Source organism: Setaria italica, chromosome III (assembly GCF_000263155.2).
Source record: "Setaria italica strain Yugu1 chromosome III, Setaria_italica_v2.0, whole genome shotgun sequence".
NCBI lineage: Eukaryota > Viridiplantae > Streptophyta > Magnoliopsida > Poales > Poaceae > Setaria > Setaria italica.
The window spans coordinates 6,510,530-6,525,369 of NC_028452.1; the positions used below are offsets into that span (position 1 = coordinate 6,510,530).

General features: G+C 43.9%; 1 protein-coding gene across 2 annotated transcripts; it reads left to right on the forward strand.

The window, feature by feature from the left end:
* The first annotated feature begins 363 nt into the window (after window positions 1–363).
* LOC101782789 (disease resistance protein RGA2) lies at window positions 364–5,313 on the forward strand. Of its 2 annotated transcripts, none has more exons than XM_004960742.3 (3): window positions 364–4,428; window positions 4,812–4,888; window positions 4,972–5,313. In XM_004960742.3, exons 1-2 carry the CDS (start codon window positions 381–383, stop codon window positions 4,853–4,855), a joined length of 4,092 nt encoding a protein of 1,363 aa, XP_004960799.2. In that variant the 5' UTR covers window positions 364–380; the 3' UTR covers window positions 4,856–4,888; window positions 4,972–5,313. The 2 variants fall into 2 exon arrangements, with proteins under 2 accessions (XP_004960799.2, XP_022680850.1); XM_022825115.1 differs by having other exon boundaries at window positions 364–1,935.
* Window positions 5,314–14,840: the final 9,527 nt, after the last annotated feature.

Genomic DNA, 14,840 nt, shown 5'->3' on the forward strand with positions numbered 1-14,840 from the left:
TCTAATAGGATGCATTCTTTTTAATTTTTATGGAAAACTTACATTAATAATTCATGAAGTCTAAATTTTCAACTGCAGCGTCGTGTACTCAAACATGTACCTCAAGCGCTGACTTTAGCTCAGCTGCAGCGTCGAGGGCAACCAACAGTATTCTTTTTTTTTTTTTGCCTGGCCTCGAGATGCTCATGGATGGTCTGCAAATTGCAAAGAGCACATGCTCCCACATGGTTTGAAATTTTCCTTAGCTGGCTTCTCGTTGTTTGAAGAGTTGCAGATCAAGATGTACAAGTGGAACACATCTGTACAAACGTCATTCTATATTGCTGTAATTCATTGCAACCAATCAAGCCCATCCCACTTGGCTCCTCCAAGGTCAATGCATGCTCGCAGTCTCCATTTTCCCCCAAAGCAGCTTCTCAAACCCATCGTCTACCTTCGCCACCCTCTCCACATTGCAACTGTGTTTCCCTGTGTCCACTATCCTGCGCGTGTGTTCTGATCGAGCTCCAGGCGTTCCAATGGCTGAGGTACTGGCCACCATGGTGGTCGGGCCACTGGTGTCCATGGTGAAGGAGAAGGCCTCCAGCTACCTCCTGGAGCAGTACCAGGTGATGGAGGGCTTGGAGAAGCAGCACAAGCTCCTCAAGCGCAAGCTGCCGGCCATCCTGGACGTCATCACCGACGCCGAGGAGCAGGCGGCAGCCAAGCGAGAAGGGGCGAAAGCTTGGCTGGAGGAGGTCCGACAGGTGGCCTACCAGGCGAATGACGTCTTGGACGAGTTCAAGTACGAGGCGCTCCGCCGCAAAGCCAGGGAGGAGGGGCACTACAAGGAGCTCGGCATGGATGTAATAAAGCTCTTCCCTTCTCACAACCGTTTTGTGTTTCGTATCAAGATGGGCAATAAGCTCCGCATGATTTTGGAAGAACTTGATGTCCTTATCGCAGAGATGAATTGTTTCGGGTTCAAGTTCCGGCAAGGGCCACCAGTGCCCGTAAATCACTTGAGGGAGAATAGTTCTAAAATCATCGACCCTGTGGACATTGCCGGCAGATCCAGAGCTGGAGACAAGAAGAAGATTATTAAGTCGTTGCTTGATAAAGCTAGCAATGTGAATCTCACGGTCTTTCCTGTCGTCGGGATGGGAGGGATGGGGAAGACCACCTTAGCCCAGCTTGTTTACAATGACCCTGACATTCAGAAGCATTTCCAGCTGCGACTCTGGGTGTGCGTCTCTGACAACTTTGATGTGGATTCCCTGGCTGAAAGAATTGTCGAAGAAGCTAAGAAGAATGGTTGTCAAGCAAATGGAAGTTCGGCATTGGACAAGCTTCAAAATGCAGTGAGTGGGAAGAGGTACCTCCTCGTATTGGATGATGTCTGGAACCGTGATGAGGCACACAAGTGGGAAAAACTGAAGTCCTACCTTCAGCATGGTGGCAGCGGCAGCTCAGTGCTCATAACAACTCGTGATCAAGCCGTCGCTCAACTAATGATGGGTACAGCTACAGGAGCCTATGAACTTGGACGCTTGGGTGAAAATTTCATAGAGGAAATTATCAGGTCGAGAGCATTCAGCTCGAAACAAGAGAAGGATTGGCCTCGTGAACTAGTTAACATGGTTGGTGATGTTGCAAAGAGATGTGCTGGTTCTCCTTTAGCTGCTACAGCATTGGGCTCTGTGTTAAGTACCAAGACCACCGCGCGTGAATGGAAGGATGTGCTAAGGAGAAAAAAGATTTGTGATGATAGAAACGGAATCTTACCGGTACTCAAGCTTAGTTACAATTGCTTGCCATCACATATGCGGCAATGCTTTGCTTTCTGTGCTATGTTTCCCAAGGATTATGAGATTGACGTGGAAATGTTGATCCAGTTATGGATGGCCAATGGTTTTATCTCGGTGCTACAAGGAGAAGAACATCCTGAAATTTCAGGTAAAAATATTTTCATTGAGCTTGCGTCAAGGTCATTTTTCCAGGATGTGAAGGGGATTCCATTTGAGTTCACTGATATAGAGGTCTCTAGAGTTACTTGTAAGATCCATGACCTTATGCATGACGTTGCATTGGATTCTATGGGAAAAGAATGCGCTGCTATAGCTACAGAACAGAGTAAAAGTGGGGATTTTCCACATTCAGCTCGTCATTTATTATTGTCAGTCTATAAACCAGAAACTCTTCTGAATGCTTCCCAGGAGAAAGGCTCTCCGGTTATACAAACACTGATATGTGAGAAAGATGTAGACAATGACTTGCAACATTTGTCAAAATACAGGTCTGCGCGAGCATTAAAGATCACGGGAGGTTTAGAGTTAAAGCAAACTTCATTCCTAAAACCCGTATGGCTACATCACCTGAGGTACCTTGATCTCTCAGGAAGCTATGCTATTAAATCACTTCCTGAAGATATAAGCATCCTATATCATCTGCAAACATTGAACCTTTCTGGCTGTCGCTATCTTGAACGACTTCCAAAGGGAATGAAGTACATGACTGCCCTCCGTCACCTCTACACTCACGGATGTTGGGAGTTAAAGAGCATGCCCGCTGACCTCAGATACCTCACTTCCCTACAGACGTTGACATGCTTTGTAGCAGGTGCCGGCTCTGATTGCAGTAGGGTGGGAGAACTGAGGTGGTTAGATGACCTTGGTGGTCAGCTGGAGCTAAAACGGCTAGAAAATGTGAAAGAGGCAAGTGCAAAAGAGGCAAAACTCGGAAATAAGAAAAAACTGGCCAGATTGACATTGAGATGGAGTGATTGTGACAAGGAGGCACATAATAGTGATAAAGAGGTGCTGGAAGGTCTGGAGCCTCATGATGGGCTGAAGGTTCTAAAGATATATTCCTGCAGTATCGACACTTGTCCAACATGGATGAATAAGTTGCAAGGCATAGTGGAGCTTAAGTTATCCGGTTGCAAAAGACTCGAGAAGCTTCCTGCATTCTGGCAGTTACCAGCTCTGCAAATTCTTTGCTTGTACGGATTGGAAAACATACGTTACTTGTGCAGCAGTGATACAGCCTTCACATTTCAGAAACTGAAGAACCTTGAAATTTTTGAGTTGCCAAACTTTGAGATATGGTGGGGCACAAGTGAGGTGCGAGGAGAAAGACCAATATTTCCTCTGCTTGAGAAGCTGTTAATCAAAGAGTGTAAAAGTCTAGCTGCATTGCCGAAAGCATCAGTTGTTAAAGAAACATTTGAAGGAGTCAAGACTGAGTACAGGTCTGCATTTCCAGCATTGAAGGAAATGGAATTAGAAAATCTTGATATGTTTCAACGATGGGAGGATGGCGAAGGAACTCCAGGAGAAGAGCTAACATTTCATCGGCTTGAGAAACTAATAATTCGGAGTTGCCCAGCGTTGACTACTGTACCCGAAGCACCTAAGCTAAGTGTATTAGAAGTACATGGAACCAGCCAACAAATATCGTCCCTGCACGCAGCTAGCAGATATATCACTTCATTGTCCAGCCTGGAGTTGTTAGCCGATGACACAGAAACAGAATCGGTGGCTGAACAAAATTCGAGTGAGTTGGTGCATGGCAGGGAGAAATGGGAGCATAGATCCCCTCTGGCACGTATGCATTTACGGGGATACAACCTTTTGTTCTCCCACTCAAGTGCACTGCCGCTATGGACATGTTTTGCACAGCTCGAACATTTAACAATTTGGTGGTGCGACTCTCTTGTCTACTGGCCAGAAAACGTGTTCCAGGCCCTGGTATCCTTGAGGAATTTACGTATTTGGAGATGCAGCAAACTGACTGGACGCACACAAGAAACTTCTGAGCAATCTGCTCCAGAACGGAGTGGACTCCTGCCATGTCTAGAGTCTCTATCATTAGATGATTGTCCATCTTTGGTAGAGGTTCCCAACCTACCGGCATCTCTCAAGACATTACATATTTACAACTTCCATATGCTCGGGTCCATCATATTCGGTCAGCAGGAGGATACATCATCATCACTAATTCCAGGGTCCAGCAGTACTGAAGCTGTACTGAAGCTGTCATCATCAACCAGCCATCCCTTCCTTCCATGCCTAGAATCGCTAGACATAATGCTTTGCCGTGGCTTGTCAGAGGTTGCCAATCTTCCTCCGTCCATCAAGACCTTGGAGATTTGGGAATGCGACAATCTTCGATCCTTATCAGGACAGCTGGATGCACTCCAAACATTAAATATTAACCGTTGCAGTAATTTGAAATCGCTGGAATCTTGCTTGGGAAGGCTCCCGTCGCTGGAAAACCTCAGCCTTTACATGTGCAGAAGCCTGCAATCCTTACCAAATGGGCCTCAAACGTACTCATATCTTAGAGCTCTTTGGATTCAATCTTGTCCTGGTATAAAGTTGCTTCCCTCGAGCCTACAGCAACGTCTGGATCATCTCGAGGAGAAAACACTAGATGCCCGTTATGAAGGTAACCACCAGTCTATTTTTTGTCCATTTCTTTTAATAAAGTGACCAGGAGCTCAATTGGTGTTTTGGCAAAAAAAGCAACTATTGACTTAATAAGCATACTAGTAGTTACGACAAGATGTGGTAGTACAATTCTGTGATTATTTTCCCCGTTAGTTGTCTTAACGTTTTTTCTCGAAATTCACTAGCTCCATGACATAAGGTTTGAATATGTGTAATTTTGTTTAAATGCCTGATGCCTTTTTACATAAAACATATTTTTTGCTTGTACAATACTATTGGATGCCGTATACAATCATTCTCCTGTATATATACTTTCCAATTTGGTGTTGACTTGCATGCATAACTTCTGACACCATCTATGATCACGACCTGACCTGCCAGGATGGGAATATTCAATTAGGAGGCGGCTGGCATGCTTGAAATAGCAGATTGAAGACATGATGAAAGTTATTACCATGGTTCGTAATATTGGTGTGCCTGATGATTGATTTTGTATGACACTAGCTTCTAATGCTGACTCCCGTGTTTGACTTCTTTGTAGGATCGTTGCCAGGGCTGATTGTGACTCGAGATACATTTGCCCTTTCTGAAGGTTATCACCAGTGAAGTCAAGCTGAAGGCCTTGATTTTGAGCAGAAAACAAATGCCGGACTGCAAACGGAAGAATTTAGCATACAGAGATGCATGCTCCAGTTTTTAATCCTTCTTTGTTCTTTTCAAGTGTGACGTGTTTGAATATGTGTGCGCTCCAGCATAAGCGAAACACAACCAACACTTGATGTAAGGATGTGTTTTTCTACATGACTGCAGAACATGCTTGTTGTTCGACAAGCTGGTTTAAGCTGCTGATTGAAATGCACTGAATGTGATGAACTTCATTCCATGTGTGTATCTAATACTGAATGGTGTGCAAGGTGATCCTGCAAGTCTTCAGATAGTCCAATCCTGTGCATAAGTTTTATTGTTAAGTCCTGTTTCTCTTGCGGCGTCTTTTCTCCTGTTAAGTCTCCAATGAAATTGAAAAGAATGGTGATTGCGACGAATTATAAGAAATTAGTTCGGAGATCATCATTTTAGACGAACAACAAAAAAAAATGGCGAGAAAGTTATTCTGTAATTAACTTCCCTGCAATACAGAATTCAGAGTTACCAAATCAGTGATGCTGCGTCATGGTCCATAACGAATTAACGATACCATGAGCCATAAGAAATTGGTCATGAGAACAATTTATTTGTAAAGACAAGAAAGTCGTCCTGGAAGCGTCAGGACAAAAAGGTCAATGCAAATAGCTGCATGACTGAGAAGAGCCAGGAAAGGCACCGGCCGGTGAAAGAGCACATGGTCCGCAATTCTAGCATTGTGAAACAAAGCAGAGGGTGATTAGTTACCCACACATACTTAGTGCACCAACATTACCATAAACTTTCATTTGGAACGCACGTTACACAAAGTTTTGTAGGCTTGTCATTTCGATAAATATATGCTGGGCATGGCAAACTGCATCCTACAGCAGGGTGTTGAAAACTAAAGTGCAGAAAGAACACATATGCATCAACCAAAAGACCGCAGCATCCAGTAAATCCGAAAACAGAGCAGCCAACTAATCATGCAGAAAAGAGCAGGCACGGGGACAATCAGAATGGTGATGCCTTGCTGATCATGCAGCAAGGAGCAGACACGATTGCATCTTAACTCCAGACTATCACTAAACCCGTAAATCCTAATTCATGTAAAACTGAACATATGCTTGTGAAATTCCTGCAAAAATCTTACTACAGAATTATTGTGTCCAAAACAGGCCCCAAGAAATTGACGCCCCTAGTAGACTTAAATTCCTTCGATCATGGCAACGCCAGCAGATTGTACTACTCATCAGAGTATGCATATGAACAGGAACAGACCGCACGGCACCGTAGAGTTGGTGCAGTATGCCAGTACGCCGCCGACGGCTGTCGCCGCCAGCTTCTTCCACTGCGCACTGCCGTCGGCGGGGAGCCCCCTGCCGAACCACACGAGCGCGGCGACGGCCGCGTAGGCGAGGGCGACGAGGGCCAGAGTTGTTTATCCAATCGTTTGATCTTTCAGAGTTGCACGTCTGTTTGTCTACGCTGCCGCAGTTAACAAAGGAGCCGCATTCTGTGACAAATCATGGATAAAGATTCTGTGACGTGCTGTACTAATCTTGAGAGCGATAGATTGGATGCAATAGTGTCGGACAAAATTATTGATCTTTATACATCCAAAACAAATTGTTGGTCTCCATATCCATATCATTTGAACGAGGAGTACTTTGCGACCGGATTGCATTCATTTGAATAAAAATCGTCACTCGTCAGATGCTCTTTTGCCATTGGGCCTGAAAAGGCTCAGTTTAAACCCTTGTGAGGTGAAATATGGGCTTGAGTTGTAAATCTACCTGCATCTTATTTGGAACATATCAACACCCACTCGTAAAACTTCCAACTAAATCCGCCAGCACTTGTTCAATTCGATGCACGGCGACGGCGAGGCTGTCCAGCACGCCGGCGATGGCGGACGCAAGTATCCGAGCGCGAGCGGCCAGCTTCACACGCTGCTCCATCGCGTTCCACTCCCTCAGATGTTCGGAGCGTAGTTTACTAGTTTTGTAAATACGAGAACAAGGCTACAAATTAGCACTCTTGAGACGAGACCTTTGCAATGAAAAACTCATGTAGAGACATCGCACTAATTATAAGTGCCACAGTAGAAACTCATGTTGAGACGAGACCTTTGCAACGATAAACTACAATTATATATTGAAACAGGGCTCAAACAGCAGCCACACTAGAAATGCCTACTGTATCAGATCACTAATTATAGTTGCACCAGGAATTGATCTGAACTGATTCTCGGCAGGATCATGGCACCCTAAATTTAGATGAATATTATGGTTATGTTAAATTTTATAATGCCAAAGTTGTATAATTTAGATATAGGTTTAGGGGTTTACTTTAGAATATTTTTATAATGATAGTGGTGGATAAGTTTTTAGAAAACATAATAAACCAATGGATATGATTATTAGAATCTATATGATTTATAACCAGATGTTTTTTTATTTTTTAGAGAATTTGTAAGATTAGTCTTTTTTCCTGATGTGTCTCGTGAGAATGTGGAGTCTCCAATTGAAAAAAAATGAAAGCGTATATCTAAAAATTAAAATTATTAACTTCAACTCTCTCTCATTTGTTAAATATTCTAATGCAATATTTATATAGATATATACTTATTATCTTCATCTGATTGTGATAGGCTTTAATTAGTAATTACTCTATAACGTTTCCATCTACATTTATAATATTTCTATACTTTTCATCGAGTATGCGCTTGAATTTGTTTAGTGAACCATAAGTTTGAGCTATATTTTTAACATGAAAATCTATGTTCTTATATCTTTCTCTATATATTTATAAATGGTGACACACACGCACCATGCATATATACTTTAAATATTATTTTCTATACCATGCATATATACCTTAAATATTTTTATACAAACATGTTATCTCATGTTATTTTTAATAATGGCATAAGTGGGTAATTTAAATACAAATTTAAGTGTTACTTTAAGTTATTTTTTATAATGTTAGCTGTGAGCAATTTAGATGCAAATTTAGGGGTTAAAGTAGGTAATTTAGATGAAGATTAGGGTTACTTTAGTTTATTTTCTATAATGGTAGAGGTGGTTAATTTAGATATAAATTAAGGGGTTACTTTAAGCTAGTTTCATAATGGTAGAGGTGGATAATTTTTTAGAAAACATAATAGATACAATGGCTATGAAGTTTAGTCTACCGAATCGATGGATAGATGTTTTGCTTTTTTGAGAAAATTTCTAAAATTCTCTTTTTTTAGGATGTTCACCTAAGAAAGTCATGGCTGGCCATCAATAGTTGGAACATTGAGAGCCAAGCATTCAACGGGAAGAGCTACCAATACCAATCATTGATTATTCTTACACTAATAATACACCAAGAAGATTCTTGTAGCAAAAGGCAAAGCTACCCAACCTAGTGACGAGGATAGTTTCTATAGCATTAAATAACATGACATGTAAGCAAAAGAGTGATGTGGCATGAGAGTTACCGAAGGGAGAGAAGGAAATGGTTTCTCATGCGAGAAACCATGTCTACACACAATCTAAGAAATGCGGAAGGGGGATTGGAGAGAAGGGGGATTGGAGAGGAAAGGAGAGAGGAGATTGGTTGATACTTTATTTTGAAGAAACCATTTATTACCAACATAATTTATATCTAATGTCTATATGACATGGCATGTATAGAAACTACGTGGTGGTGTCTTGGATTGGGACGGGCCTTCGTATACTCCATTGGGGACGTTGCAATTGACAAACGTACGTTACGATGAACCCTAGCACAACACAAATGAGCGCCTGATGCACGAACAACCAAAGCATAATTAATGAAGGGAAAGAATGATCAATTGCTACTCCCTCCGTTCTTTCTCATTTGATAGCCATATTTCCAAATCTAAAAATTTCTCTTTTGATAATCTTATTTGAGTCCAACTATCCATCCAATTAATAGTTATCTCAGATCCAATGCGTGACTCTTCATTCTTCCAATCGAGAGTCACATGATTTTTCATGCGAAATATGCTTGTGTGCGGTGCATGGGATTCGAACCCACAACCTCAAGCCTCGTGCGTAGCTTCCTTATCATCTCACCTACACAGCACATCTGACTGAGTAGGGGATGCAATACTTTTGTAGTAACTCGTGGCCCTTTAGTCCCGGACTAAAGGTGTCTCCATGGACGACGAAATTTAGACTCGGGACTGAAGCATCTTTAGTCCCGGATCAAAAACAATCGAGATTTTTGTTGAGGATGGAAGGTTATTTTTCCACTGGTGTTTACTAATTAGGAGTATAGTCACTAAACCAGTTCATCAGTAGGCCTAGCCATTCTGAAGGCGTTGCCGGTGGCAGCACCGCAGTCGACGCCGTCCAGTTCTTAGTACTGCTGGCCTTGGCAGAGGCGGCGGAGTATGAACACATAGAAGCCTGTGAGCATGACGATGGGCACCACTAACAAGACGGTGAACACCAGCACGGTTAGCAAGGCTTGCGGTGCTTGGTACGCCAGCCAGCAAGCAGATGAGGAGCGCGTTCAGGACCCAAGAGGCGACGTTCAGCTGCCGCCGCTCCCCGGGTGGCGATTCCGGCGTGAGCTGCTCGGTGCGGTGGAGTCAGACGAAGACTGCGGCAAGGAGTGCATAGGGACCCACGATGACGGCCAGCTCCACCGGGTCGCAGCGTGCCCGCCATGCCAACAGGGCGATGCTGTAGGCTATGAGGGTGATGACGGCGACGCGGGACAGGCACGTGACGGTGAGCAGCGCTCTAACCGCTCTTCTTCTTCTTGCATGGGCCTCCTCGGCTGGTGGCTGTGCGTGGTGGGATTGGCGGCGGATTGACAAACAATGCATCGATAGCTGTCTTGAGGTTTTTTCATGAGAATTGAGGATATCTGTCATCAGGTTTAGGATAGAAATCTGTTGAATTTCATATCGGATTTTGATCGGAGATGGCAAGTCCCCTTGTTTCTAGAGTGGTGCCTTCTCTTCTCCGGCGATAGCGACATTAGGGTTAGGGTCTAAAGGATTTGGGATTTGGATGCTGTCGGATTAGAGAGAAGCTTGGGGAGGTCGTTTGCCAGGCAGTGAAGCTAGGTGGGATAATGGGGTTGTAGGATAGCCCCCGATATTGGTCATCAGGCAGTGCAGCTATGCTAGACATGTGTGGCTGTTAGTGAGTAATTGGACCCAAGGAGTACTCAAGGTGCCGGAGATAAATGAAGCTGACATTGAGGAATGGTGGAAGAGGTCTCTAGGGGCAGTCACAATAAAAGAAAGAAGATCAACAGCTGCCATCTTAATGTTCTCAGCTTGGAATATTCGGAAAGAGATGAACAGGAGAGTGTTTGAAGGAGAGAGTCTGTGCCCAGATCAAGTTTTCTCAATAATTCAAAATGGTATCAACATGAGAAGGAGTGCATGTGGAAACCCAGCTGTGGGTTTGAGTAGCTCGTAATAAATTATGTTAGCTTCTTTTTCAATGCAAGAGACATTTATCTTATGTAATATCGAACTTATTGTAACCATAAATTTCAATCTCCTTAAATGAATCGGCAGTGCTCTGCCTCTTTTTTTTTTTAAAAAAAAGATACCGCCCGACGCAATGGTGGAGAACAACGGTTGAGGACAGGAGTGCTGGATGTTGGATGCTACGTGTCTCAAGTGTGTTGCTTGCAATGGTGTAGGTGTGCATTACGGCTCATGTATTGTATATCATCACTAGTTAGATTGGTGCGCTTTGTGTCACTAGTAGAGAATTGGCTTTCGATCCGCCCCCTTTTGTCCCGGTTTAAAGTTGGCCCGGGACAAAAGGGGGTGCGCCACGGTAGGCAAAAATGGAGGGGAGATTTACTCCCGGTTGGTAATTGCAACCGGGACTAAAGGCCCCCCTTTAGTCCCGGTTGCAACGACTAGTGGGGGGCTGTCGGTGGCGGCACCCTTTTATCCCGGTTGGAGCCTCGAACCGGGACTAAACTTTCAACCGGGACAAAAGGTGTTCCTTTTTGTCTCGGTTGGAGTTTTTAACCGGGATAAAAACTCATCCCCATTATATACGGCCAAGACAGAGGACTTTCTTCCTCCTCCAGCCCGAGCCAGTCCAGCACATTGACAGAGAGAGCTGAGCTTCACCTACTCTCCGGTGGTGCCGAAGCAAGCAAGGGAGGTGCTGCCCGAAGTTTTTCCCTCATTTTCGTGGGAATTTCACTCGGCCAACACAAGTGTTGCGAAGGTTTGCTACTTCATCCTCGTGTTATGCTTTGATTTATGCTTTGGAGATGGAAAGATTATTTGCTAGAATGTGATGATGAAGTAGAAAAATGGAGAGGTATTTTGAGCTAGAATGTGAGGGAGATTGATGTGTCATATATAGTATACATTATTGCAGTGGTTTAAAAATGATGCTACCTTGTCTAGACGGTTTATCTTATCAAATTCAATATGGTTTTTTAAATCCATACTTGTTGAACTTGCATACCGTGTTCATTTCTGCTACGATGTTCTCCGCCGAGCAGCAACGTATGTCAAGAAGGAGGTTCGATTCTACGAGAAAGAGTGGATACGGACATCGTGACCGTGTCCCCTTTTCCGTAGCATCTAACCTCTTTCATGACGAAGTGCGGTGCCGCCCAGTTGAGGACATCCTCGCGAGATGATCACAGTCTTCAAGTTCAACAACTTATGCAGTGTTAAGGTAATAATTTTTGTACATAGATGGCTTCTGCTACTGGAGGAAGTGGTGATGGTGGGGGCGATCGTGGTTCCTATTTCGGCAAGGTTCCAATCATAGTTGGCCCTCAGCATAAGCTGAAGAAAAAGAGCGCGCTGGAAAAAGCAATGCTTCGTTATTTGCAGCAACATCATGAAGAAGCTGTTGCCGCGGGTCAGGAACCTCCTTTTGGTGGTCGTTATGCTCCACCCTCAGTCCCGGGTGTTTCACGTCCACTTAGTACTACCGTTTCAGGCGGCACAAATAAACCTAAAGATGAGGTTGGGTCAGCGGAACCTTCGTCTTCACCGTCCAAGGATGCTTAAAGTCCTCCTTGATAATAACCAGTCGATGGCTTGTTGTATTGTATCATGTTGTTTGGGACTTTAATTTAAATATGTGTATTTGGATCTTCATGTTGTTGTATTGTACCATGTTGTTTGGATCTTTAATCGATTTTCACACGTAATCCATTGTCAAGTGTAATCCATTTTCATGCGTAATACGATGTAGATGGACCGACAATGGATGTATAATGCAGACAGGCGGAGCAAGGCGTTTATTGATGGCTTGCATTATTTTCTCGAAGTGGCAAAAGCGAACAAGCTAGAGAATGGGTTCGTATGTTGTCCATGCTTCCAATGCAATAACAAGAAGGAGTATTCAAAGGATTCCTGGGGGACTATTCACAGCCACTTGTTTAAATACGGTTTCATGCATAACTATTTGGTTTGGACCAAGCACGGTGAACTAGGGGTTGTAATGGAAGATGGCGAGGAGGAGGAAGATGACACCATTCCGGATTGGGTTGCAGGCCAAGCTTTTGCAGGTACTACAATGGGCGAGGCTGATGAAGATGAGTTTGCAGAAAATGGCCCTACTGATGACCTTGGTCAGGTGATACGAGATGCATACAGAGATTGCGAAACTGAGAAGGAAGCAGCAAAGTTGCAGCGCATGATAGATGATCACCAAAAATTGTTGTACCTAGGTTGCCAGCAGGGCCATAAAAAACTAGGTACGACACTAGAATTTGTGCAATGGAAGGCAAAAAATGGTGTGTCCGATAAGGCATTTCAGGGGATGTTGAACATTGTCAAGAAGATTCTCCCCGAGAATAATGAATTACCGTCCACAACATATGAAGCTAAACAGATTATTTGCCCTCTCGGATTGGATGTTCAGAAGATACACGCATGCCCTAATGATTGTATCCTCTATCGTGGTGATGAATACGAGAAATTGGATGCTTGTTCCATCTGCGAAGCCCTGCGGTATAAGATCAGGCGAGATGATCCTGGTGATGTCGAGGGGCAGTCTCCCAAGAAGAGAGTTCCCGCGAAGGTGATGTGGTATTTCCCTATAATACCATGCTTGAAGCGCTTGTTCAGGAACAAGGCGAATGCTAAGTTGATGCGATGGCACAAAGAAGACCGTAAGGAAGATGAGATGCTGAGACACCCCGCAGATGGGGCACAGTGGAGATCAATTGATAGAACATTCCCAGACATTGAAAGTGAAGCAAGGAACATAAGGTTTGGTTTAAGCACTGATGGATTCAATCCATTCGGTGAGTTGAGTAGTGGCCATAGTATTTGGCCTGTGACCCTTTGTATGTTCAACCTTCCTCCTTGGCTGTGCATGAAGCGGAAGTTCATTATGATGCCGGCACTTATTGAAGGCCCAAAACAACCCGGCAACGACATTGACGTGTACCTAAGGCCGTTGGTTGATGACCTTTTACAGCTCTGGAAGGAAGAAGGTGTACGTGTGTGGGATAAGGATAGACAAGAGATCTTTAATCTACGATCATTGTTGTTCGTAACCATCAATGATTGGCCTGCATTGAGTAACCTTTCAGGACAGACAAATAAGGGATATCGGGTATGCACCCACTGTTTAGACGACACAGCCAGCATGTACTTGAAGCACTGTAAGAAGGTCGTCTATATGGGTCATCGTCGATTTCTCCCTGCTCACCACCAGCTGAGAAAGAGCGGGATGCATTTCAAAGGGGCGCCAGACCATCGTAAAAAACCTGCACACCGTAATGGAAAGCATGTGTTCGAGATGATGAAGGATGTAAATGTAGTCTTTGGAAAGGGACTTGGTAGCCAACCTGTTCCGAACGACGATAACGGACATGCACCCATGTGGAAGAAAAAGTCAATATTTTGGGAGCTACCTTATTGGGAAATCCTAGAGGTTCGCAACGCAATAGACGTGATGCACCTGACGAAGAATCTTTGCGTGAACGTGCTAGGCTTCATGGGTGTTTATGGAACCTCAAAAGATACATTGGAAGCACGACAGGACTTGAAAGCCATGGGGCAACAAGATGACCTACATCCGGAAAAGAGAGATAATGGACAGCACTACTTACGTCCTGCCAGTTACACTCTCAGCAAGGAAGAGAAGGATAGCATGTTTGAATGCTTGAATAGTATGAAGGTCCCGTCTGGGTACTCCTCGAATATAAAGGGAATAATAAATATGAAACAAAAGAAGTTTACAAATCTCATGGCTCACGACTGCCACATGTTGATGATCCAGTTGCTTCCGGTTGCACTGAGGGGTGTTCTACCAGAAAATGTCCGGTTGCCGCTCGTAAAGCTATGCACATTTCTCAATGCGATTTCGCAGAAGGCAATCGATCCATCCAAGCTATCAAAGCTACAGAATGATGTGGTGCAATGTCTTGTCAGTTTTGAGTTGTTATTTCCACCATCCTTCTTCAATATTATGACGCACTTACTGGTTCACCTAGTAAAAGAGATTGGTATTCTCGGATCTGTATACCTGCACAATATGTGGCCTTTCGAGAGGTTCATGGCAGTCCTAAAAAACTATGTTCTTAATCGTGCCTGTCCAGAAGGAAGCATCGCCAAGGGATATGGAACAGAGGAGGTGATCGAGTTTTGTATTGATTTTATTGATTCAATTGACTCGATTGGGGTTCCAACTTCACGCCACGAGGGGAGGCTCCGAGGAATGGGCACCCTTGGAAGGAAATCAAGTTTGAGCAATGATACTGATTTGTTCGACAAGGCACACTACACTGTTCTACAATAGTCATCCTTTGTGT

Coding starts and splice junctions, on each gene's coding strand:
- LOC101782789 (XM_004960742.3), top strand. CDS start 381: ATGCTCGCAGTCTCCATTTTCCCCCAAAGCAGCTTCTCAAACCCATCG. Junction 4,429..4,811: donor ACTAGATGCCCGTTATGAAG/GTAACCACCAGT, acceptor CTGACCTGCCAG/GATGGGAATATTCAATTAGG.